This window comes from Megascapheus bottae, chromosome 16 (genome assembly GCF_031878675.1).
Source record: "Megascapheus bottae isolate mThoBot1 chromosome 16, mThoBot2.hap1, whole genome shotgun sequence".
Taxonomy (NCBI): domain Eukaryota; kingdom Metazoa; phylum Chordata; class Mammalia; order Rodentia; family Geomyidae; genus Megascapheus; species Megascapheus bottae.
The window spans coordinates 4,712,676-4,736,127 of NC_143524.1; the positions used below are offsets into that span (position 1 = coordinate 4,712,676).

At 60.2% G+C, this 23,452-nt stretch overlaps 3 protein-coding genes across 4 annotated transcripts; 2 read left to right on the forward strand and 1 right to left on the reverse strand.

Moving 5' to 3' along the window:
* The first annotated feature begins 4,029 nt into the window (after nucleotides 1-4,029).
* Nucleotides 4,030-6,525, forward strand: Cd248 (CD248 molecule). The gene has a single exon (XM_090348666.1). The coding sequence runs from the start codon at nucleotides 4,033-4,035 to the stop codon at nucleotides 6,340-6,342; it is 2,310 nt and encodes a 769-aa protein (XP_090204792.1). The 5' UTR covers nucleotides 4,030-4,032; the 3' UTR covers nucleotides 6,343-6,525.
* Nucleotides 6,526-12,234: 5,709 nt separating this feature from the next.
* On the reverse strand, nucleotides 12,235-16,219 carry Tmem151a (transmembrane protein 151A). Its single transcript, XM_090347314.1, has 2 exons — nucleotides 16,048-16,219; nucleotides 12,235-14,290 (listed from the first exon to the last, which is right to left on the reverse strand). Exons 1-2 carry the CDS (start codon nucleotides 16,120-16,122, stop codon nucleotides 12,959-12,961), a joined length of 1,407 nt encoding a protein of 468 aa, XP_090203440.1. The 5' UTR covers nucleotides 16,123-16,219; the 3' UTR covers nucleotides 12,235-12,958.
* A 3,198-nt stretch (nucleotides 16,220-19,417) lies between these two features.
* On the forward strand, nucleotides 19,418-22,956 carry Yif1a (Yip1 interacting factor homolog A, membrane trafficking protein). Of its 2 annotated transcripts, XM_090348668.1 has the most exons (8): nucleotides 19,422-19,637; nucleotides 20,279-20,481; nucleotides 20,636-20,740; nucleotides 20,883-20,961; nucleotides 21,942-21,999; nucleotides 22,142-22,297; nucleotides 22,579-22,672; nucleotides 22,753-22,956. In XM_090348668.1, exons 1-8 carry the CDS (start codon nucleotides 19,607-19,609, stop codon nucleotides 22,897-22,899), a joined length of 873 nt encoding a protein of 290 aa, XP_090204794.1. In that variant the 5' UTR covers nucleotides 19,422-19,606; the 3' UTR covers nucleotides 22,900-22,956. The 2 variants fall into 2 exon arrangements, with proteins under 2 accessions (XP_090204793.1, XP_090204794.1); XM_090348667.1 differs by having other exon boundaries at nucleotides 19,418-19,637; nucleotides 22,579-22,956.
* The last annotated feature ends 496 nt before the right edge of the window (nucleotides 22,957-23,452 follow it).

Consider the following 23,452-nt stretch of genomic DNA (forward strand, 5'->3'; position numbering starts at 1 on the left):
AGCATGAGCTGGGGTTTGAGCTCTCAAACCCTTTGCTCTGTTGGGACTGGCCTCCCTTGCACCCCCCCCCCCCCCCCCCCGCCCCAGCCCTGCCTCCCAGGTCCTCCTCCTGCTTACACTTCCCTCCCCTTTCAAGTAGGCCCAGCTGGTACATCTGCAATCTGGCCTTGAATCCTCTTCTTCTTGCTTTCCTTGCCTGTCCCCCAACCTCTCATGACCTTGAGGGCTGGGGTCCCGACCTCTGATCCGACCTGCTTGCTTGCCAGGCCTCTTGTTAGACGTCCAGGACTGGCCATTGCCCGAAACATGACTGGGCTCACCACACCCTTGGACTGGGCTCAGGACAGCCCCCAAGGAGCCTCCAGAGGCTGCCTCCCCCAGCCTGGCCCGCCCTGTTGCTGGCTTCCCAGCCAGCTCGATTCCCTTTCTCAACCGATTGCAACAGCATCCTAACTGGTCCCTGGCCTCAGGTCTTCTCCACCCTCCACCCACCAGCCATGGAGAGCCCTCGTAGACGTCCCTCTTTTCCCATGGCTTCCACAAAGGAGTGCCGGCCTCACAGACCAATCTCTTCTCCCTTTCTCTCTAGTCACCACTGCCTGCCTTCTCATATCCCTTGTTCTAGGCCCAGTGAGTCCTCTGTATTCCCAGACAGAGCTGTCTGAGCTCCAGGTCTCAGCACTTTAGGCTTTGGTCGAAGCCTTCCTCCCAGAATGCCTTTTGCTTATTGAGACTACTCAAATGATGCCTGACACTACTCAAATGATGCCGTAGGTTGCCGCTACCAAAAGCCCACTAGGCCAGGCATGGTGGCTCAGACATGTTCTCCTAGCTACTTAGAAGGCTGAGTCCAAGGGTCACAGTTGAAAGCAGCCCTGGCAGACAAGTCTGAGAGACTCTTTTCTCCAGAAAACCAGCTCTGGCTTAAAATGATGAAGTGCTAGCCTTAAGTGAATAAAAAACTCAGGGACAGCACCCAGGCCCTGAGTTCAGGTCCCAGGACCCACACATGAACGCACACACAAAAGAGAGGACTAGACCATGAGTAAGGGAACCAAGAGTCCCGGCTCTAGCCTGAGACTCCATGAGCCTCAGTTTCCCCATCTGCAAACAGACTTACTGATCACCAGGGATCTTGGCAGCCCAAGGATGCATGTAGAGAACAAGTGAAGGTGGATTCTGGGCAGACTCTCAGCCTTGCATCGTTCCTCCCGGGTTCTTCATTTGTCTGAGCCTCGTGTAGTCATTCAAAATTTCTTTCTTTTTTGTTTTTTTCCTCCTGGTATTGGATCTTAGGGCCTGGGTCCTTAGCTTTTTTTTTCCCCTCAAAACTAGCACTCTTAACACTTGAGTCACACCTCCACTTCTGGCTTTCTGGCGGATGATTGGCGATGATAATAATAATAATACTATCAAGGACTTTTCTGTCCAGGCTGGCTTGGAATCTCAATCCTCAGGTCTCCCAATACAGTAGGAAAGATGACAGAAATCCCGCTGTCATGGAGACCACAGGGGTATAAGTTGGGGCTGTGACATTCAGGAATGTCTAGGGACATATTTGATGGTGTCTTCTGGAATGGTGCTAGCACATCTGAGCAGCCAGGACTACCCGTAAACACCTTACAATCACCGCCTGCCCCTGAGCGTCAGGGAGACTGAGGAGTCTGCCTAGAAGTGGAATAGGTGCCAGGGGGGAAATGGGAAAAGACAGGGACACCAGGGAATGGGGTTGAGTGAGTTCCAGGACTTAGACCCTTGAACAGAGACCTTAGAAAATGAAGAATAGAGCATTTGGATGTTGTAGGAAGAATGGATGATTTAGGCGGGGTGACCAGGGAAGCAAAGGTCCTGGGGCAGAGTGCCTGATGAGTTTAAGAACTAGCAGCATGGAGGTCAGAGTAAGTGAAGGGGACAGGGTGGCTGGAGGATGAACAGTTTGGGGACAGATCATATGGCAAAGACTCTGGCTTCCTCTGAGGAAGACGTGTGTGTGTATGTGTGTGTGTGTGTGTGTGTGTGCAAGAGAGAGAGAGAGAGAGAGAGAGAGAGAGTGTTCTGGACTTAAATTCAGTGCCTAAGTGCTGCTGCTGCTGAGCCCTTTTTGCTCAAGGCTAATGTTCTACCACTTGAGCCACTGTCCCACATCCAGCTTTTTGGTGGCTAATTAAAAATAAAAATCCCACCAACTTTCTTGCCTAAGTTAATTTTGAACCTCAATCCTCAGATCTTAGCTTCTTTGTTCCTTTTGTTCTTGTTTTGTTGTGGGTGATAGGGCTTGAATTCTGGCCTGCGCGCTGGCTGTCCTAGAGCCCTTCAGCTCAAGGCCACCACTCTGCCCCTGGGCCTGGGCCTTGTCTCTGAGCTCTACAGCTCATGGCTACCACCCTCCCCTTGAGCCAAGCCCCACTTTCCATTTTTTAGAGGTTAATTGGAGATATGAAGTCTCAGGTCCTTTTGTGCTCAGGCTGGCTTTGAACCTTGATCCCCGGATGGATCTCAGCCTCCTGAGTAGCTAGGATTACAGGTGCTAGCCACCGCACTGTTGGGCTAATATACATTAGTTTTACAAGGGGAGATTCATTGTGACATTTCTGGTCATGTATTCAATGTAAACCAATCAAGCTCATTCCCTCGATCATTCTTCCTTACTCCTCTTTCCCTTTCTTTCTTTTTTTTCTTTCTCCCCTCCTCTCTCTTTCTTAAGGCTTTTCAACAAGCTCTGTCCCTGTAGCGCACCTGTAATCCTAGCTACTCAGTAGGCCCAGATTTGAGGATTACAATTTAAAGCCAGACCAGGCATGAAAGTCCATGAGACTCTGATCTCCAATTAACCACCAGAAATGGCATTGTGTTTCATCGTGGTAGAGTGCTAACCTTGAGCTGAAAAGACCCAGGGACATTGCCCCAAAGCGGAGTTCCAGTTCCAAGACCAACAAAAGAGAGACATAAAAAGAAATCAAACAAGCCTTCCTGTGGGGAGGTGGAGAGGCGCCTCTGTCCTCGGCGGGGTGAGTGGCTCTTCGCGGATGCCCCGCTCCAGATTCGAATTCTACCACCGAACCACAAGATCATTCTCAGCTTAATTTTAAAGCATAAATTCGGAACCTGACCGCTCCGCATCACCTCCTCTGTCACCCATGCCTGGCCCATGCCACCCTATCTCCCCTCCCAACAGCCCTAGTCCCCATCTCCTGCCGGCTGCACCCCACTGGAAGGATGGGGGCGAGAGCCCAGCCAGGCCAACATAGGCGGGCCTGGGACGCCAGCAGCGCCCCCGGAGAGTGAGACGCCCTGGTCGCAGGGTGCAGGCGCCGATGCCAGCCATGGCATCCACGGTTTCACATGTCCCAGAGCCTGTGCTGCTCCCCGCCCCCAGCCCTAACCCTGCACCCTGCCCTCCGTGCAGCAGGAGCCCAGAGAGGCATTTCCTGTCTGGGGGCCGCCTCCTCCCCTCCAGGCCCAGGTTCCCAGGGCCCCCGCCGCCGCCCGGGTGAGGAGGGCCGGCCCTTCCCCCTCGCTGCTCGGCCCCAGAGCCGGCCGGGGCTGAGGCAGCAGTCTCGGGAGTGGAGTGGACCGGCAGGGGCTGGGCGAGCCCCGGGGAGGCAGAGGCGGCCGCTTCCCACGGGGCCCGGGCCCGGCAGGGGCGGCGCCGGGAGGCCGGGGCTCCCCGCGCGTCCTGGGAGAGAGAGCAGCACACGCGTGCGGCGGGGCGTGCAGCGCGGGGCCCCGCGCCCCGATGCCCGCGCCCGGGCTCTGGAAGGCTCCCTGACCCGCCACCCCGGCCCCCGGGCCCGGCGCCCCCGCGCCCCCCACCCCGCTGCTTCCTGCTCCGGAGGCCCCCGGGGAGCGGAGCGCGGAGCTGGCAGCCGGCCCAGCCCCCTCCGCACGCGGCCACGCCCCCGGCCCTCCAGGCCCCGCCCCCGCCCGCAGGCCCCGCCCCCGGGCCCGCCCCGCCCCGCCAGGGCCCGCCCAGGGCCCGCCCCCTGTCAAGAGCCGCGGCGGGCCCGGGCCGGCCAGTCGGGGGGCGTCGCGATGCTGCTCCGCCTGCTGCTGGCCTGGGCCGCGGCGGTGCCCGCGCTGGGCCAGGCGCCCTGGGCCGCCGAGCCCCGCGCCGCCTGCGGCCCCCGCCGCTGCTACGCGCTCTTCCCCCGGCGCCGCACCTTCCTGGACGCCTGGCGGGCCTGCCGCGAGCTGGGGGGCGACCTGGCCACCCCGAGGACCCCCGAGGAGGCCCGGCGCGTGGACGCCCTGGTGGGCGCCGGCCCGGCCGGCGGGCTGCTGTGGATTGGGCTGCAGAGGCAGGCGCGGCAGTGCCAGCCGCAGCGCCCGCTGCGGGGCTTCACGTGGACCACGGGGGACCAGGACACGGCCTTCACCAACTGGGCCCAGCCGGCCTCCGGGGGGCCCTGCCCGGCCCAGCGCTGCGTGGCCCTGGAGGCCGGCGGGGAGCACCGCTGGCTCGAGGGCTCCTGCACCTTGGCGGTGGACGGCTACCTGTGCCAGTTTGGCTTCGAGGGCGCCTGCCGGGCCTTGCCGGAGGAAGCGGGCCAGGACGGCCCCGCCGTCTACACCACGCCCTTCCACCTGGTCTCGTCCGAGCTCCAGTGGCTGCCCTTCGGCTCCGTGGCCGCCGTGCAGTGCCAGGCCGGCCGGGGAGCCTCTCTGCTCTGCGCCGCCCAGCCCTCCGGCGGGGTGGGCTGGTCCCAGGCCGGGCCTCTGTGCCCGGGCACGGGCTGCGGGCCGGATAACGGGGGCTGCGAGCACGAGTGCGTGGAGGAGGCCGGCCGCGCGTCCTGCCGCTGCGCCGAGGGCTTCCGCCTGGCCGCCGACGGGCGCAGCTGCGAGGACCCCTGCGCCCAGGCGCCCTGCGAGCAGCAGTGCGAGCCCGGCGGGCCGCACGGCTACAGCTGCCACTGTCGCCTGGGCTTCCGGCCAGCCGAGGAGGAGCCCCACCGCTGCGTGGACACGGACGAGTGCCAGATCGCCGGCGTGTGCCAGCAGATGTGTGTCAACTACGTCGGTGGCTTCGAGTGCTATTGCAGCGAGGGACACGAGCTGGAGGAAGACGGCATCAGCTGCAGCCCTGCGGGGGCCATGGGGGCCCGCACCTCCCAGGACCTCCGAGATGAGTTGCTGGATGATGGGGAGGAAGGGGAGGAAGTCGAAGAGGCCTGGGAGGTCTTTGATGGCGGCTGGACAGAGGAGCCGGGGATCCTGTGGATGGAGCCAACGCAACCGCCCGACTTCCGCCTGCCCTACCAACCCAGCTTCCCCCAGGACCACGAGCGGAGGGGAGCCTACCCAGAGCCCACCTGGCCACCTCCACTCAGCGCCCCCAGGGGCCCCTTCCACTCGGTGCTCTCCGCCACCCGGCCTGTGGTGATCTCCGCCACGCGCCCCACGCTACCTTCTGCCCGCCAGACCCCTCTTTTCTCAGCCACCCACCGGCCCCTGAGCCCTGCCCTCCGACCCCCCATGGCCCCTGACACACACCCAGCTGTGCCCCCCGGCCATGGGATCCCCAGAGTCGAGGCCAGCTATCCAGACCTGCCCTCTGCCCACCAGCCCCAGATTATCTCTTCCACTCTTCCAGCTCATCCCCCTGCTCTCCAGCCCCCTGTTATCTCAGCCAAATATCCGGAACTGGCCCCAGCCCACCAGCCCCCTAGGTCTCCAGATGCCCAGGGGGCTGACACCCAGACCAGCATTCCTCTGCCTCAAATCCCAGCTAACCCCGCCCCTGGGGACACCACTCCCACTGGCCAACGACCCCCACTGGCCCCAGGTTTCCCAGTGCCCAGAACCCCAAACCCCCAGCTTCCCATGATCTCCACTGTCCAGCCCTTGCCGCCCACCACGTCCAGGTCCCTGGGGACCTCGATCCATCACAACCCTGCTGCCTCCCCGCCCCCAACCCTACCCACTCCTCTGCCCTCTCAGAGCCCCACTAAGCAGATCTCAGCCAACATCTCTCCCCAGTCCCATCCCAAAGTCCCCCAAGTCCCAAGGGAAGGAGGTCCCGGTCCCAGGTTGGCCCCATGGCTGCCCTCCGTGGTGCCCACAGCAGGCCCAACAGCTCTGGCAGAGGCCGATATGGCAGGCCGAAGCCAAAGGGATGACCGCTGGCTGCTAGTGGCACTCCTGGTACCAACATGTGTGTTCTTGGTGGTCCTGCTTGCACTGGGCATCGTGTACTGCACCCGCTGCGGCCCCCACACCCCCAACAAAAGCATCACTGACTGCTACCGCTGGGTCACCCATGCTGGCAGCAAGGGCCCTATGGAACCCATGCCCCCCAGGGGCAGCCTCACAGGGGTACAGACCTGCAGAACCAGTGTGTGATGGGGCACAGGTCTCCCTGTGGGATCCGGGGAAGGGACATGGACACTGGACACACAGCTGAGGCTGCACCGGGGACCCATGGAGGTGGCCCAGCTGGACAGAGCCCAGCATTTGTGGCAGAGGACACACTAAGACCCCCAGTAGGTGCTGGGGTCTCCTCCAATAAATGGGGTGTCAACATCACCTAAAGCTCCTGACCCCCACTGATGCCTAAGGGAAGGGTCCGGGAGGGCTCAGAAAATAAAAAGAGTGGATCTTCCTTTGCCTAGGTAAGGTAAGACCCCCTAAAAGAAGGGTATGCTTGGGGCCAGGAGTTTGGCCTAGTGGTAGAGTGCTTGCCTAGCATGCATGAAGACCCAGGTTCAATTCCTTGGTACCATATACATAGAAACAACTGGAAGTGGTGCTGTGGCTCAAGTGGTAGAGCTCTAGCCTTGAGAAAAGTCCAAGGACAGTGCTCAGGCCGAGTTCAGGCCCCACAACTGGCAAAAGAAGAAGGGTATGCTTTAGAGATTCCTAGGGAAGCAAGAGCCCAGAGAGGGAAGAGCCTCCCCTACCATCACACAGCAAACCCCAGAGGAAGAATTCCATATTTGTTCCTCTTTTGACTGAAACTCCATGAAGGGAGTTGCTGAATCTGGGGAGCATTCTCTGGGGGAGCACCCTGGGCTGAGGGCTTCTGCTCCATTGAGCTGGAGCCAACCTGGGGCTTAGAGGCCAAAAATGGGCTCTGGAGCTGGTGATGCAGGGGAGCGAAGGGTGCATAGTGAGTTCCTGCGAACTTTCTTCTCAACATTTCATCCTTGCTCTCAAGCCAGGGGCTGGGGCTCAGGGTCACCCAAGGGTGCTGTCACCCTTGCCTCCTGGGTGCTCCCTCTCGCTTCACTGGAGAGAAGGCAGGAATGGAACCCCAGGAGGCTGGGATGAGGAGAGCTGACCGAGGCCACAACAAGCATCCTAAGGTCAAGCCCTCTGGGCAGCGTCAGGAGCAAGGCTTCCTTCTGTTAGGTGCCACTCTTTGCTCTTCTCCATGGGGGTGGGATGGAGAGGCCGCAGTGGACTCCAGCTGGAGTGAGGGTCCCCTGAAGGGGCTGGCCAGGGATCTCGGCAGGCAGGATAACCTCCTTTACCCTGGGCTCGCTGCCTTGCGCGGGTGGGGGAAGACCTGGGCAGGGGAGGCGCCGGTTCCCACCACATCTATAATTTTTCAGTTTAAGCCTCTCGGAGTCTCTAATTAAAACGGGGCAAAACCGTCACTACCACCCGGACAGGCAAAGATGGGGTGGCCCAGAGCCCTTTCCTTACCCCGGCCCGGGAGGCGGGGCTGGGGCTGAACCGAGGGGGTCGCGGAGGGGGCGGAGGGAACGCTACGCACCGCCCCCCGCCGCCGCTCTCACGTTCCCCTAACTCAAACCAGACGCCCCCGCCAGCTCTTCCCGGGTTTAACCTCCAAGACGCCGCCAGGGAGGTTTGCTGGAAGGACGTGGAGTCCCGGAGCTAAACTGACGCCTGAGTGAGGGAAGGAGGTGAGATCGCAGCTCCGGGGATGCCAGCCTGCGGGGACTGCAGGACTAGAGCCCCCACCCCTTAACTCTGGACAGGATGTCCAGAACGCCCTGAGGACAGGAAAGAGTTAAATGCACTGAGGTCGGGCGGGGGATGGGAACGGGGAAGGGGGCCCAGAGCCGGCTCTTTGTCATCCGGTAATGAGCACCAGATGCGGAGCTGCGTGCGGGCCTAAACAGACGGCCTCCCTGGGCAGAGCCCCCGCCCGCGCCTCGCCCAGGCTCCGCCCACTGACTGGGGCCCCGCCTGGCGCTGGCGCGGCTCGGGGGACTGCGCAGCTATTAACCCCGCCCCTCCGAGCCGAGAACCACGCCCCGGGTGTAAGCCCCGCCCGCTCACCACAAGCCCCGCCTCCTCGAGTAGGCCGGCGCAGGCTGACAGGCTGTCATTAGTCTTCCCCGAGGTATGAACTTTACACATTCTCTCTTTGATGAACCTCGACTACAGGCCACGCCCCTGCCCAGTCTGTAGGGAATCCCGCGGGGATATTAACTCTGTCCAGTAGACAACCCCGCCTTCCAGGAAACCTGCGAAGTCCCCTAGAGCTCTACGGCTGCGTCGACTCCGATCGAAGCCCCGACCCCTGCTGATTCCCTACTCGGGGAAGAATTCAGCCCACTTAGGGCTAACACACTTCACTTAGAGGTGACAATGGCTCTCAGACAGCACGGCCTACGAGGATGCTAAGTCCCGCCCTTAAGTCCGGCCACCAAGCTCTGCCCACGCAGGTAACCCGACCCAATCGGGCCTTCAGGCTCCGCCTCCTGTGCAAGACCACGCCCACCGGAGGCTCCGCCCTCGAGGCGCCTCCCAGCCTGCTGAGACCCTCTAGTATTCCCAGCCCCCCTCTCTGACCCGGCCCCCGCGCCCTCTCCTACCCTCCGAGTCTCAGCGTCCGGGGCTCTCCGGAAGGCGCAGAGCAGGACCGAGGGCGTCGATGCATGGGCCTTCAGCGCCACCTGGCTTTAGCACCGCCTATGTGCAGCCCCCACATGGATTCCCTGGAGCCCTTCTCTCCCTAAATGAGCTTAATTTGTCAGTTAAATATCTGACAGGTGTTCCTTAACCCCCACCTGAGGAGAGGTGCTCTTTATTAAACGGGGAAGTCCATCCCCAGGAGAGTTTTATTGTTTGCCAGCCTTGGGCCTTGAACTCAGGGCCTGAGCACTGTCCTTGGGCTTTCTCAAGGGTAGAGCCGTATCACTTGAGCCACAGCACCACTTCTGCCTTTTTTCTATGTAAGTGGTACCGAGGAATCGAATCCGGGTTTTTTTTTTTTTTTTTGCCAGTCCTGGGCTTGAGCTCAGGGCCTGAGCACTGTCCTTGGACTTTCTCAAGGCTAGAGCTCTACCACTTGAGCCTCAGCACCACTTCCGGCGTTTTTCTAGATGTGGCACGGAGGAATCGAACCCGGGTCTTCATGCATGCCAGGCAAGCACTTTAACCACTAGGCCAAACTCCCAGCCATCGAATCCGGGTTTTTATGCCTGCTAGGCAAGCACTCTACTACTAGGCCAAACTCGCATCCCTTACTCAGTTCTTTTATTGAAACTTTGCTATACCCGAGAGACCCCACTAGAGGAAAGACTACAAGAGTGGCCAGTTAGTGGCAAAATTCTCTAGGTTGGATGGAGAAGGCAGAGTTGAGGAGCAAAATTAGGAGGTGGTGAACAAGTAGGTTATTTTATTATTTTTATTCTTGCCAATCCTAGGGATTGAACTCAGGTCCTTGGCTCTGCCCTTGAGCCCCTCTGTGCTCAAGGCTAGTGCTCTACCTCTAAACCACATTCCCAATCCCTGAATTTTATTATTTTGGTCTTGGTACTGAGGCACTCATTGTTCCTTAGCTATTTCCACTCAAAACTAGCACTCTGCAATTTGAGCCACAGCTCCACTTCTGGCTTTTTGGTAATTTAGTTGTAGATAAAGAGTCTCACAAGCTTACCAGGCACAGTGGCTCACACCTGTAATCCTAGTTACTCAGGAGGCTGAGTTCTGAAGGTTGTAGTTCAAAGCCAGCCCAGGCACTAAAAAGTCGGTAAGACTCTTGCCTCCAATTAATCACCAGAAAACCGGAAGTGGTGCTATGGCTCAAGGGGTAGGTGGTTCTTGAGCTGAAGAACTCAGGGACAGCGCACTCAGGCCCAGAGTTCAAGTCCCGTGGTCGACAAAAAAAAGTCTCACAAGCTTTCCTGTCTCAGCTGGCTTCAAACCTCAGTCCTTAGAGAGTAGCTAAGGCCATCAATGGCAACCAGCTAGATCATTGCCATCTTTAGACACCATGTTTGGGATAATTGGTCATGAAGCAGCAGATAATTGATAGAGATTGATTGATGACACTGAGAGGAGAAAAGGTAGTGGCTTAAATAAACAATCAATTGGCTTCTTTTCATTGGCTCCTGGCAGTGGGCAAGCTGAATGATATAGCAGTTAGTTATCCCCGAACATCAGAAGCTCTAGTTTATTCATCTCAGGATGTGACTACAATTTCCAAGGTTACCTACCAATCCAAGATAGCTGCTAACTTGTGGGCAGTTCAGGGAGAATGCAGACAGGGCAAGATTGTCTCTACTTCAAGGAACATAGCTGGAAACCTCTCTGAAAGTCTTCAGCCTGATTCTCATATCCTAGAATCAAGTCACACAGTGACACCTTGTGTGCCCTGGAAACTGGAAATGTGGCCTTTTAGTTGTGATCCTGCAGGGGGCAATGTGAGGCTGTCACGCTGGGCACCTTGCCAGTGGGGAGGAGCTGGTACAAGGGGCCCCTGCTCACAGCCCCTTCTCTAATGCACAGACACCACAGGATTCTCCACTTGTTACTTTTAAACAAAGAGCCTAGTTCACTGGCAAGGAAGTGAGGCCGTGGGCTGGTACACAGGCAGAACTCTAATCTCCAGGCTACCCTCCCACATGGTTGGCCAGAAAGTCTGCTCAACAACGTGACACACAGCCCTGGCCTCTTCATCCCCATCCCCCTTCCATACTTTCAGCTCACTGCAATTGAGCTGCTAAGGTTTGGTCTGGACCCAGTTTGTTGGTTCTGACAAATCACACCTTCTTCAGATGCTGTGCCTCTGTCAAGTGCATCCAGGAACCCCTCTGCCTCTGTCCATGCTGGGGGAGCCCCGCCCACTCTCAGCACCCTTCTAAGACCACTCATGATACCTGTGGGGGAATAAGAAAAGGTGCCATGCCAAGTGCCAGTGGCTCATGCCTGTAATCCTGAGATCAGAGGATTAAGGCGAATCAGAAAAGTCTGCATTTCCTATTAACCAACAAAATGCCAGACTGGAGACATACATGGCTCAAGTGGTAGAGCACCAGCTGTGAACAAGTAAGCTGAGGTATGTGCAAGGTTTTTCAGTACATGCACATGCACGGGTGTGAGCACATGTGCGCGCACACACACACACACACACACACACACACACACACGGGTGCCTTTACTCAGATGGATGCAGCTTTCTATCAGGACTCCAGGGAGTGGCTTCCACGATGTTACTTTTATGTCCTTGCACATCCTGAATAACTTTCCATGTCTATGTGACGATGCCACTTCCATGTGCATTTGTGTGTGTGTGTGTGTGTGTGTGTGTGTGTGTGCCAGTCCTGAGGCTCATTGCTGGGCACTGCCCCTGAGCTTTTGTCCTCAAGGCTAAAGACTTGAAGTACAATTCCATTTCCAGCTTTTTTTGTTTTTAATTGGCGATAAATCTTAAAAATATTCCTGCCTGGGCTGGCTTTGAACTACAATCCTCAGATTTCGGCCTCCTGTGTAGCTAGGATTACAGGCATGAGCCACCTGGCTGGCCCCTGTACCTTTCTGAGCTCCCTCATGAAGCCCTCTTTGCCCCTGTTCTCTTTCTTTGGCTCCCTGCTGCCTTGTCCTGATTTGGGGCTATTTCCAGCTTCATGTCCCCCAACCTGCTCAGCACCCCTCCCCCAGGCTGCATGAGTATCCACGAGGACACTGATTTTGAGTCACAGGCCACAGATACCTGGCTGGAAGTGGGGCCACCTTGAGCAGGGCCTTGGAAGGCCCCAGGCCCCAGTATGGGTTCAGTAGTTCTGTGACCCCAGGCATGTAAGAGTTGAGTAGATGAGTGATGAGGCACTTACCTAGGCCCCCAGGGGCCTTGGGTTCTATCCCCAGCACCAACCAACACAAATACTCAAAGGGAGTCTCTGAGGGTGGGACTGAGCAGCGAGGTCCGTCTCTACTTCCTCTGCTGGGTTTACCTCGGTCCCTTCCCAGACCCCAGTGCTGCCACCATCGGACCTGCAGGGGTGGCCTCAGAACCAGCAGTTGAGACTGCAGGACGCCTTCCATTTCATATGTTTATTGAATCTGCATCTTCTCTGCCTCCTTCTTCCCCTGCCAGCCCCTGAGAGGGGGTGGAAGCTCCACTTGGAAGGGAAGGGACTATTCTCTCCTCCCCAGGGAGGGGTGGTGTGCCCCAGCCAGGCTCCATGGATGGGAGAAGTGGAGTCTCCAGGGAAGGCAAGGGCATGGTCCAAGCAGCCGTGGCCCCTCAGGTGCCCGGGGGATCATCAGGAAGGTGAAAAGCAGAGAAACCTGGGTGGAGGTGTGGGCTCGGACTGGGGATGTGTGCGCAGCTGGCAGTGGCAGACATGGACACAGAGGTAGGAGCACCAAGGAAAGTGCTGGGGCGCTGGAGACTCTGGGTGTCGGGAGCTGGGGGTGTAGTGGGGGAGCAATGTGGGCGGTGTGGGAGAAGCTAAGCCTCAAGAACCAGGCTCCCAAGGAGGAGGTTCCATCAGAGGAAGACCTCCGGCGCCTGGCCGGCAGGGGTTAGGCCGAGCTAGAGCCAGCTTGCCAGTTCTGGAGAGGCCGGCCATGGCCCAAAGCCCCCAGTGTGTGCTTCTGGGTTGTTCAGGGCCCCAAGGTGGCCTGCGCCACGGCTGGGAGGGGGCCCACGTGCCACGACAGGCGGCGAGGGGGGGGAACAGTTCACAGGCTCAGCTTCACCCCCGGGTCACCCGGCCCCCCCCCCCCCCCGTGTCTGGGATGGCGAGTGGGGCGCCCGTCAGAGCGCGCCCTGCCCGTCGCCCCGGCAGCCGCCGTCGCCGTGGACGATGAGCACGGGGAAGTAGAGGGCGTCCTCGTAGCACGGGGGGCTTTCCAGGGGCTCCGTGTCCTCCCCGCGGCGGCCCAGCGGGCCCCCGCTCAGGCTCCGGAAGACGCCCTGCGTGGCCCGGCCGCCGGCGCCCAGCGACAGGCGGCTGCGGCTGAAGGGCAGGCGGGGCCCGCTGGGCCGGGCGGGGGGCAGCGAGGTGCTGCTGAGCGACCGGCGGCAGCGCTGGCAGCCGCGCAGGTAGGCGCCCGCGCCGGCGCCCATGACCACCGCCTCGGAGTAGCTGGGCACCAGCTGGCGGTTGGAGCAGATGTGCCACTCGAGCTCGGTGAAGTCCACCGTGGCCACGCGGGACAGCGGCGGCGCGCTGGGCGCGGCGCCGGGCGGCGGCGAGCCGGCCCCGAACAGCTTCTCCACCTGGTAGTGGACGTGGGCCGTGCCGCAGGCGGCCACCACGCGCAGCGGCCACGACAGCGTGGCGGCCGACACCAGCCAGAAGACCCAGGCGCGCGCGTACCAGGGCGGCCGGCGCGGGTCGGCGAAGACCAGCAGCGACTCGCGGAAGTCCACGTCCTTCAGGTGCATGCCCTCGCGGGCCTCCAGGTAGTCGTCCAGGCCCTCGTGGGCGCCGAAGAAGCGCGCGCGCTGCGTCAGGTACGAGGCCTCGGCCTCGGCGCTGCCGAAGCTGAAGCACTTGGTGAAGCGCAGCCGCGTGGCCGCGTGCTCCGCCAGCCCCACCAGCTCCTTGGACACGTCGCGGACGCCGTGCGCCGAGTAGTCGAACTCGCCGCGCGCCGTGCGGCTGTCGGTGCGCTCGTGGTACACCTGCGTGGTGGTGTAGGCGTCGCCGTTGCGGTAGCGCGTGATCTGGCGCGTGCGCCGCACGTAGTGGTAGCTGGTGGCCTTCCACCACACGCAGGGCGGCGCCTGCTGCAGCCGGCGGATCAGCGCCAGCACCGTGCCCGCGTCGGTGCGCGGCGCCTGGCTCGAGCGCACGTGGCAGTGCCAGCACTCGGCCAGGTAGAGGAGGTAGAGCAGCGACACGAAGGCCAGCGGGATGTACAGGTAGCCGTCGGAGCAGGGGCTGGCGGGGTAGGTGGGGGGAGGGCCGCCCGCCCCCCGGGCCAGGGCCGCCTCGGGGCCCAGGACCAGCCGCGGCACGGTGGCCAGGCGACACCAGGCCACCACGGCCCCGCAGGCGTGGATGAGCAGCGTGAGGAGCAGGCACTTCCAGTGCGACTCGCGGCACAGGGAGCTCCCCAGGGTCGGCTTCAGGGGCCGCTGCTGCAGGAGGTGGCAGAGAGAGGGAGGCCGGGTGAGGATGGGGCGCTGGAGTGGGCGGTGCCAGGGGAGACTGAGGACCCCGGGCACCGAGCCTTGCATGGCTAGCCATAGCTTAAGAGTGGTGCTGCAGGTTGCAAACTCGGCCCCCGCCCCAAGCCCACCCTCCACCCGCCATGCCCTGGGGTCTCTCAGACCCCAGTGACCAGGACACACCAGAGGACAGGACGGCACCCTCACACTAGCTACTGAGGAACCTGAGCTCTGGGGGACCTCGATTTAGCAGTGTGGACTTGGCAATGTCCCCTCCCGTCCCTGACAGAATCTCCTGATCCTTCCTGTGGTCTGGGAGGCCAAGGGTTGAACCACAGGGGCTTCAAGGAGCTGGTGCTGGGCTGCGCAGGGCCCGCTGCTGCCTCAGGCAATGACAGTGACTTGGGCAGGTGCCCCCTCTGATCCGGGGTTTCTTTGCCTGGACCCTGGGTGGCTGTGTGGGAAGCTCTGAGCACAAGGTCTGGCCCTGGGAATAAACACGATTACGGTTGCCCTGCAACTCCCTCTGCCCCTTGTTCCACTAGGGACAACAGGAGACTGGGGAGACACTGTGAAGTCAGTGGAAAGAGGGTGCGGGGGAGGCGTGAGTCTTGGGATGGGGAGCAGATGGAGGGCCGCCCTGCCCTCCCCTCCCCATCTGTGCTGCAGGGGGGGGCGGGACACACAGCTGCCCGGCAGCAAGGCCACTCCCTGGCCCAGAGGGCTTGGCACACCCTCCAGTGCCAGGCTGCCAGTGTGGCTACTTCACCCTCACGTGTCTGTGGAGGGAGAAGAGAGTGGGAAGGAAGAGGGAAGGGAAGGGTGAATGGGGGAGGGGAGCATAAACAGTGGAGATGGCTAAGGGGCCATTTTCTCTTATCCGGCCCCACCAGGTCTTGTGGGACTGCAGGACAAGGCCTTGTCCCAGGCCCCAGAGGAGCCCACCAGCCCCCCAAGAGGCAGGTGTCCCCCCCACCGATCCCTATCCCCAACACGCCCACCACACTGCCTGCTCATCTCAGGGGCACTAGACCCTGCCGTCCGTCCCTGGAGCACAAGCTGTCAGGGTGTAAGTGCATGCGCGCGCACGCGCACATACACACACACACACACACACACACACACACACACACACACCCCTCCCATCTTAGACACACATGCACCTTCATAGCCCATCCTCCCAAAGCCAAGAGACACACCTGACTCACCTGACCTGTGCACACTGCCCAGGCCCACGGCCCCCACACACGCGCCTCCCCAGCACCAGTGACGGAGCAGGCGCGCGCGCGCAAGCCCTGGTGAAGACCCTCACCTGCGGTGAGGTTCCCACGGGGGAACCGATGCTGTATCCCCACGCACCGCGCACCCAGGCCCACGCACCACCCCGCACACGGCAGACAGCCCTGCGCGTCTTCCTAGCTAGGGCTGAGCAGGGGTCGGGGTGGTGCGCGCCAGCGGCCAGCCAGCAGTCCTGAGCAGGCGGTCGCCCCTGCCCCGGCCCCGGCCCGCCGCCCTCCCCCACCCGACCCGCCACCGCCGCAGCTGCATTGCAGGCACCGCCCGCACCTCGTGCGGCCGGGCCGGGGGCCTGACCGCGGCGCCCGGCGGGGGCGGGAGGGGCTCTGACGTCGCCGGCGGCCGGGCCGCCCCCGCCGCCCCCGCCCCGGTGACGTCACCCGCGCCGGGACCCCTGGCCCTGGCCGCCCCCTCCCCGCGCCCGCCGGTACCTCCTCCCGCAGCGGCTCGCCGTCCGGGATGAGCGCGGGCGCCTCCCCGCTGTCCACGCCGCCGCCCTCGGGCATGGTGTCCTGGCTGCTCGGACGGCCCCGGCCCGGGCCCGGGGCATGATAGGGGGGACGCGGAGGGCTGCGGCGCGGCCCCCAGGGGCGTCCGCTCGGCTCGGCGGCCGCGGAGGAGTGCGCCCAGCCCCAGCCCAGCGCGGCGGCGGCCGCGGTGCCCGGCGCCCCGCCCTCCGCTGACCCCGCCCCCGCGGCACCGGCGGCGCCGCCGGCCGCGCCTGGCACCGCGGGCCCCGCCCGGAGAGCGGAGCCGGGCCGCGGGGACCCCGGGGTGGGGGGCGGTCCTCCCGCCGCCCTCGCCCGGCGACCTTGGGCGAGTCCTTGCTCCTCGGCGCCCCGGGGGAATCTCCTGGGTGGGTGGGCGCGGGCCAGGACCCTTCTCCAAGGGGTGAAGCCCACCCGCAGCCTCCCCCAGCACCAGGGTTGGGCTCGCAGGGGGAAGGCACATGGGGCTAGGACACTGGGGACCAACTTGGCATCACCTTTGAGCACTACCCCAACCTCAGTGTTTCCATCTGAGAGATGGGGATGGAAAAAGATGGAGAAGGCTGCGCAGGAGCACGGGGTCTGACCAGCGTGGATTAGTCCTCTCCAAGGAATCTGAGGCCTCAGGACCTCTCCTTGATTTGTGGGTCTGGGTCTTACCCAAAGCAAGACGATCAGGGTGAGGGCAGAGAGCTGCAGTGTTGGATGAGCTTTCCTCACTCGTTGTCTTTGAACTCAAAGACCACTTGGCTAAATGCCCCTACCCATTTAAAGATGATATATACAAAGAGGAAGGCACGGGCCCAGGGTTAAGTCTGTCATTTATTCTTATTTATGGAGTGTCTTCTATACAGAACTACTGTGGTTGGCACCGGGAAAATAAAAGTGGGAATGGAGAATTACATGAGTGCTGTTGTCTGGCTACAACCTGGTCTCCACCCCAGGACAAATCAGGCCCAAGTCTCTGCTCCTTATTTGTTTATTTGTTTGCTTGAACTCTGGGCCTGGGCGCTGCCTTTGAGCTCTTTTTGCTCAAGGATGGCGCTCTACCACTTGAACCACAGCACCACTTCCAGCTTGTTCTTTGACTTAATTGGAGATAAGAGCATCAGACTTCCCTGCCTGTGCTGGCTTCCAATGAGGATCTTTAGATCTTAGTCTCCTGAATAGCTATGATTACAAGACTGAGCCACCAGCACCTTGAGCACTCCTTTTTATTTATCTGATAACTGAATCTTTAAAAAGAATTTATTGGGGGCTGGGAATGTGGCCTAGTGGTAGAGTGCTTGCCTAACATGCACAAAACCTGGGTTCAATTCCTCAGTACCACACACAGAGAAAGAGTGCTAGCCTTGTGAAAGCCCAAGGATAGTGCCCCAGGACTGGCAAACAAACACACAAAAAAGAATTTAATGGCCAGGTGCCAAAAAAGCCAGAAGTGAGTGGTGCTGTGGCACAAGTGGCAAAATGTCCGCCTTGAGCAAAAAGATGCTCAAGGACAGCACCAGGCCCAGAGTTCAAGCCCCAGGATTGGCAAAAAAAAAAAAAATTGAAATGAACTCCAGAAAATGGAAATAAGACTTTCCTATATTTTAAAACACTTCTGTCTTGTTTGTTTATCTGTCTGGGATGGGGGATGGTAAGGGAGTCACAGAAATGGAGGGACAAAGGGTGAACAGATGCAGCAGTGAAACTCACTAGACATCATGTTGAAAATTAACTATAAAGCTTGTGGGTGGGGCCGAGTGCCAGTGGCTCACGCCTGTAATTCTAACTACTTCAGGAGGCTGACATCTGAGGATCGAGGTTCAAAGCCATCCCAGGCACTGAAGTCCATGAGACTCTTATCTTCAATTAACCACCAGAAAACTGAAAGTGATGCTGCAGTTCTAGTGGTAGAGCACTAGCCTTGAGCTGAAGAGCTCAGGGACAAAGCCTAGGGAAGGAAAAACTAGAAGAGTGAGGGAAGGAGTGACCATGTCCAACAGAAATGAACTCTTTACTCTGTACATCATGCTTATGGCAACCATTTTTAAAAAGCTATATAAACAAAAATCGTCCTAGTTCTGGGGCCCCAGGCATGGGCCCTGTCCCTTGGCTTTTTCTGCTCAAGGCTAGTCCTCTGCCACTTGAGCCACAACTCCTTTTCTGCATTTGTGGTAGTTAATTGGAGAAAAGAAACTCTCCTACTTGGGCTGGCTTTGAACCATAATCGTCAAATCTCATTTGAGTAGCAAGGATTACAGTTTAGGTCCTTAGCTTTAGAACAGTGGCTATGAAGGGGACCCACACTCCAGCAGAGGGGATGTCTGGGTAAAGGCCCCGAGGTCGGGTCACATGACTTGAGTGTGGAGAACAGGAAGCGGGAAGGCCCTGGGGATCGGGATCATCACCTGATGTACACGGTCTCTGAGAGGCCTCTAGAAGGTGGTGCCTGAAGTTCACAGATCCGGGCGGGGTGGCGGGGGTGGATGTTGGGAGATGATACTGACTAGAACCTGGGGGAGAAAAAGGAAGCCAGGGATTAGGAGTGAGGCCCCGGGGCTTCACTTGGGGAAGACCGGCGGTGACGCAGCCGTCGCGGCTGCAGGAGATGCATCCGACCCTAAACCGTGTGGACCACCAGAGAGTGGACAGGACAGCCGCGGGGCAAGCTCCTGCCCGGGTTATTCCACGCAGCACGGGGATAACCCGCGTCCGCACGCGCTGGCCGTCCGGGGTCCCCGCGCGGGTCTGCAGGAGGAGGCCGACCCTGGAGGGCGTTTTCAGCACCCGATCACGGACAGCACCCGCTCCTCCAGGAGGGCGAGGCGAGGGAGGAGTCAGCGTTCGGAGCGCGCTGGGCCGCGCGGTCACGACCCGGCCCGGCTCCCACTGGGGGTCCCAGGTGGGCCGCGATCCGCCTCGGGACTGGGTGAAATGGGAGACGAGGGAGGAAACGGGAGGAAAGCGAGGTGGGGGGAGAGGACCAGCAGCCCCGAAGGCGCGGGTTGGGCAGCGCGAATCTCCCACTGCTCCCGAAGGACGTCCCAGGACTGGAGCCCCGAGCCTGACTCAGTTCCACTGCTGAGTCTTCCGCCTGCTGTAGTCGTGGCAGGGCGAACGTCAAGTGGCCCACTGCGCAGACGCGGAAATAGCTCCCGACACCTTCCCACCTATCAGCTGCCCTCGCCTCCAATTAGCACATTCCGCACCCAATCAACGAGCGCCTGGCATATCCCCGCCTATTCGCCTCCCGGAAGGTGGAGACTGTCGAATCCGCGTTGTCGAGAGCTCGCCATTAGCCAATTGGAAGAGGGAAAGGCTGGACCGGTGCCGCGGAAGAGCCAATGGCAGGCGGCGGAGGGTGACGTCGCGGACATGGCGGCCACAGCCGGCCCGCCCGGGGACGTGTCTGGCTGCTGGGGAACTGGGATCGGTGCGCGGGGAGAGGAGCGGCCGTCTTAGTATTTGCCCTCGGGCGGCAGCGCAGCGGCCCTCGGGGAGAGCGAGCGTCGCCACCATGGCCTATCACTCGGGCTACGGAGCCCACGGTGCGTGAGGTGTGGGGCGGGCGGGGGGCGGCCCGGCCGAGGACCAGAGTCGGCGGCGCGGCTCGCTCACTGGCGGGAGAGGGGCGGCCGTGACCACCGCCCCGGGCGGGAGGGTCCGGGAGCTCCTGCCCCGCGGAGCTGCCACGCGTCTCGGACTTGGCCCTTCCGGACCGGAGTCCTGAGACCGAGATTGACAGCTGAGAGCCCCGTGCCGGACCTGGGCGCCGGCGGGGCTCCCGTCTCCGGAGCCGCCTCCCCCGCCGCGACCCTGCCAGGGGCCCTCACCCGCTCAGGGCCTCCGGAGCCAGCCGTCGTGCGTCCTAGCTTCATCTGTGCAGGGGCACACTTGTCATGATCTTCACTTGGCCAACTTCTGCGCGCTCTGCACAGTTGGGTTCAGAGACCCATCCCCTTGGCGAGGCCCCCAGGAGCCCCAGATAGGCAGCCATTCCCAGGACTGCTTTTGTCTACGTACCGTAAAGGATTTCTGGAAAAAGACTGCCCCTCATCCAGCCCGGCTTCCCTCACTGAGTACTTGGGAGGGCCCGGAACCGATGCATAGCAGCTCTCCAGGAAAAGGAGAAGTGTTTTATGGATTGCTGGGGATTTCTGTCATTACGCCGATACCTCTGCATTCACAGGTTCCAAGCACAGGGCCCGAACAGCTCCAGATCCTCCTCCTCTCTTTGATGACACAAGTGGTGGTTATCCCAACCAGCTGGGTGGATATCCAGCCCCAGGAGCCGATGTGGCCTTCAGTGTCAACCACTTGCTTGGGGATCCAATGGCTAACATGGCTGTGGCTTCCATTGCATCCCATGGGAAGGACATGGTGCACAAGGAGGTGTGGTCCGCCCCCAGGGAAAGGGTAGCCAGATTTCTGGCTAGGGCTGTGGTGTCCAGGAATTCCACCAGCTGGCCCTCAGGGAGGGAGCAGCTGGAGGAGCACGGTGAGGCTGTGGTGCTGCTCGCCCACAGCCTCCTCTTTCCCCTTCCAGCTGCACCGTTTTGTGTCTGTGAACAAACTCAAGTATTTTTTTGCCGTGGACACAGCCTATGTGGCCAAGAAACTAGGGCTACTGGTCTTTCCCTACACACACCAGGTGAGTTTCCCGTCAGGTGAGTTGGCAGGTCTCCCTCATGCCCTTCCCCACCCATAGCCTCGCACACAGACCTCAACTTCTTTTCTCTCCTTCCTCCCTCTCCCCGCCTTTCTGCCGACCTGGCCACCTCTGCTGCTGCCAGAACTGGGAAGTGCAGTACAGTCGAGACACACCTCTGCCCCCACGGCAAGACCTCAACGCCCCTGACCTCTATATTCCTAGTGAGTCTCTGGTCTGGGATGGAGACATGGGGAAGGGGAGAGCTGTGGGGAGGAGACTCTGTCTTGAGGCTTGATCAGGAAGAGACTCAGTGGTTGACCCGATTATACCTGGTGCTTTTCCTGTGTACTGGTTGCTGGATACCAGGTAGATCAAATGGCCAGTAAAGGAAAGGCAGGCCTTCCTGGATGTACCTTCAGTGATCCTACAGCATTCTTTGGACCAGGTCCTTCTTTAGCCTGGAGCTCTGGGTTCACATTGGACCCTGCTACTACCTCTACCTCAGGCATTTTAGGTTGGTTCTTGCATATTTCAGTAAAGCAGGAATCATGGCTGTACCTCAAAGCAAATTCAGGGAAATGAGGGGGGTCCTGGAATAGGGAGCGGCCGACGGTGTTATATATGTCTTCTGAGGCCTGCTGTGGTTTGCCGCCTCTACACTTACCTCTCTCTGTCTTGTTGGCTGCATAGGAGGGCTGCCAGGAAGGCACTGCCCAGGCTCTTCCTTCCTCCATCCTGCGTGCCTCTTGTAGCTACTATCTAAGGATGGCACTGCCCTTCCCGTGCTTTATATTGAAGCCAAGACTAAGACTTCTGTATTATACAGCTCACAGGTGGCAGAGTTAACTTCTTGATTGTGCCCTCTGGTGGACGTATCAGTCTTGTTTTGCGGGTGTGTGTGACCTGTGGGGGATGAGCAATGGCCTTGGCCCATGGTGCAGTTTCTGGGACCCAGCAGGAAGCTCTGGTGCGGTTCCCAGCACAGAGGCGGGGGAGACGGCTAGTTGTACTTAGACGGAGAGGACAGGTTGGGTCTCTATGTCCCAGGCAAGGTCCTGGGGAGCAGAATGTGGAAGTGAGGCTGTGTTGAATCTACGTGGGTGGGGAGATCCAGGGGCGGCTGGGTGCCCGGGGCCCTGAGTGCCCAGTGAGGGGCCCTGGGTGAGGAAGCCAGGCTCATTCTCGCCCCGTTTCTTGGCAGCGATGGCCTTCATCACCTATGTGCTGCTGGCTGGGATGGCACTGGGCATTCAGAAAAGGTCAGTACCCCTCCTCTTCTCCCTCCTGCTTCACCTCCTCACCTCCCTGGGCAATCCGTGGCAGGCCCCCCGTCACCTCACTGCCACCTCTCCCCAGTCACAAGAGGGCTGGTGCTCACCTGTCCTTCTCCCATGGCCACAGGTTCTCACCCGAGGTGCTGGGCTTGTGTGCCAGCACCGCACTGGTGTGGATGGTGATGGAGGTGCTGGCCTTGCTTCTGGGCCTCTATCTGGCCACTGTGCGCAGCGACCTGAGCACCTTCCACCTGCTGGCCTATAGTGGGTACAAATACGTGGGGTGAGTGCCTGTGGGTAAGGGGTGGGGTGCAGGGCCTCTCTCTGCCCACTCTCAGCCTCTAGGTATGCTGTTAGGATTGGCTGTTCTCAGCAGTCTGGATGTGTGCCCGTCACCTGGGCTCCCACTCCCATCCACGTGCTGGGGTGCAGTCCTGGCATCGTCTCTGGGGACAGGCTGGGAGGAAAGGGTCCTGCTGGTGGGTGGCAGGCTGACTGCAGGCCCCGCGGGCAGGCGAGTGGTCAGGCCTGGCTCGGCTCACCAGCCTGCTGCCCCTGCTGCAGGATGATCCTCAGCGTGCTCACGGGACTGCTGTTCGGCAGTGATGGCTACTATGTGGCCCTGGCCTGGACCTCCTCTGCACTCATGTACTTCCTCGTGAGTCTGGCCTGCCCCCAACCTCCTCTCCCCAGTCCAGATTGCCCCCCCCAAACCAGCAACAGCACCTTTTCTTCTAGGTACGCTCCTTGCGGACAGCAGCCCTGGGCTCTGACAGCATGGGGGGCCCAGCCCCTCGGCAACGTCTCCAACTCTACCTGACACTGGGAGCTGCAGCCTTTCAGCCCCTCATCATATACTGGCTGACTTTCCACCTGGTTCGATGACCCTTGGACCCAAATGGCACTGATTTTTCCATACATTGAAGATTTTGGTTTCCTTGATTCATTTTCACCCTGGTTCCTAGGGCCCATGGGAGGAGGGTGAGGGGGGGATCCCTCTGGGGCCCTGCACTGCCCAGGGCCTCTAGTTTGGAGACATGTAGGAAGAAGGTGGGTCTGGGGGGGACTTCATGGAGGTGGTGACCTTGATATTGCCTTAAAAGGTACATGGAAGGGTTTCAGAGCCTGTTCTAAGCCCAAGCCCTCTCCCTGACCAGCTTCTCCCTTAGAAACTTGCCAACCTGGGAAGACAAGGTAGCCATCCTAGGCCAAGGACAGAAGCGGGCTGCTGCGAGGATGATCAGAGGCCTCTGTCCACATGAGCGCTTTCCCAGGGTGGCACATGACTACCATGTGTAGACATGTGACTACCAGTGTGAGACAGCTATGCTAGGGATTTAGCTTAGGTCTTCCCACAATCTCTCTTTTTTTTTGGTGGGTTGAGGGGCTTGAGCTTGGCCTGGACGCTGTCCCTGAGCTCTTTAGCTCAAGGCTACCA

Bases quoted from the DNA above. Each gene is read 5' to 3' on its own strand.
- Yif1a (XM_090348667.1), top strand. From the start codon at position 19,607: ATGGCCTATCACTCGGGCTACGGAGCCCACG. The intron at 20,482-20,635 runs GTGTGGTCCGCC...TTCCCCTTCCAG, and splicing joins AGGACATGGTGCACAAGGAG to CTGCACCGTTTTGTGTCTGT. The intron at 20,741-20,882 runs GTGAGTTTCCCG...TGCTGCTGCCAG, and splicing joins TCTTTCCCTACACACACCAG to AACTGGGAAGTGCAGTACAG.
- Cd248 (XM_090348666.1), top strand. From the start codon at position 4,033: ATGCTGCTCCGCCTGCTGCTGGCCTGGGCCGCGGCGGTGCCCGCGCTG.
- Tmem151a (XM_090347314.1), bottom strand. From the start codon at position 16,122: ATGCCCGAGGGCGGCGGCGTGGACAGCGGGGAGGCGCCCGCGCTCATC. The intron at 14,291-16,047 runs GTACCGGCGGGC...CACCTCCTGCAG, and splicing joins GCGAGCCGCTGCGGGAGGAG to CAGCGGCCCCTGAAGCCGAC.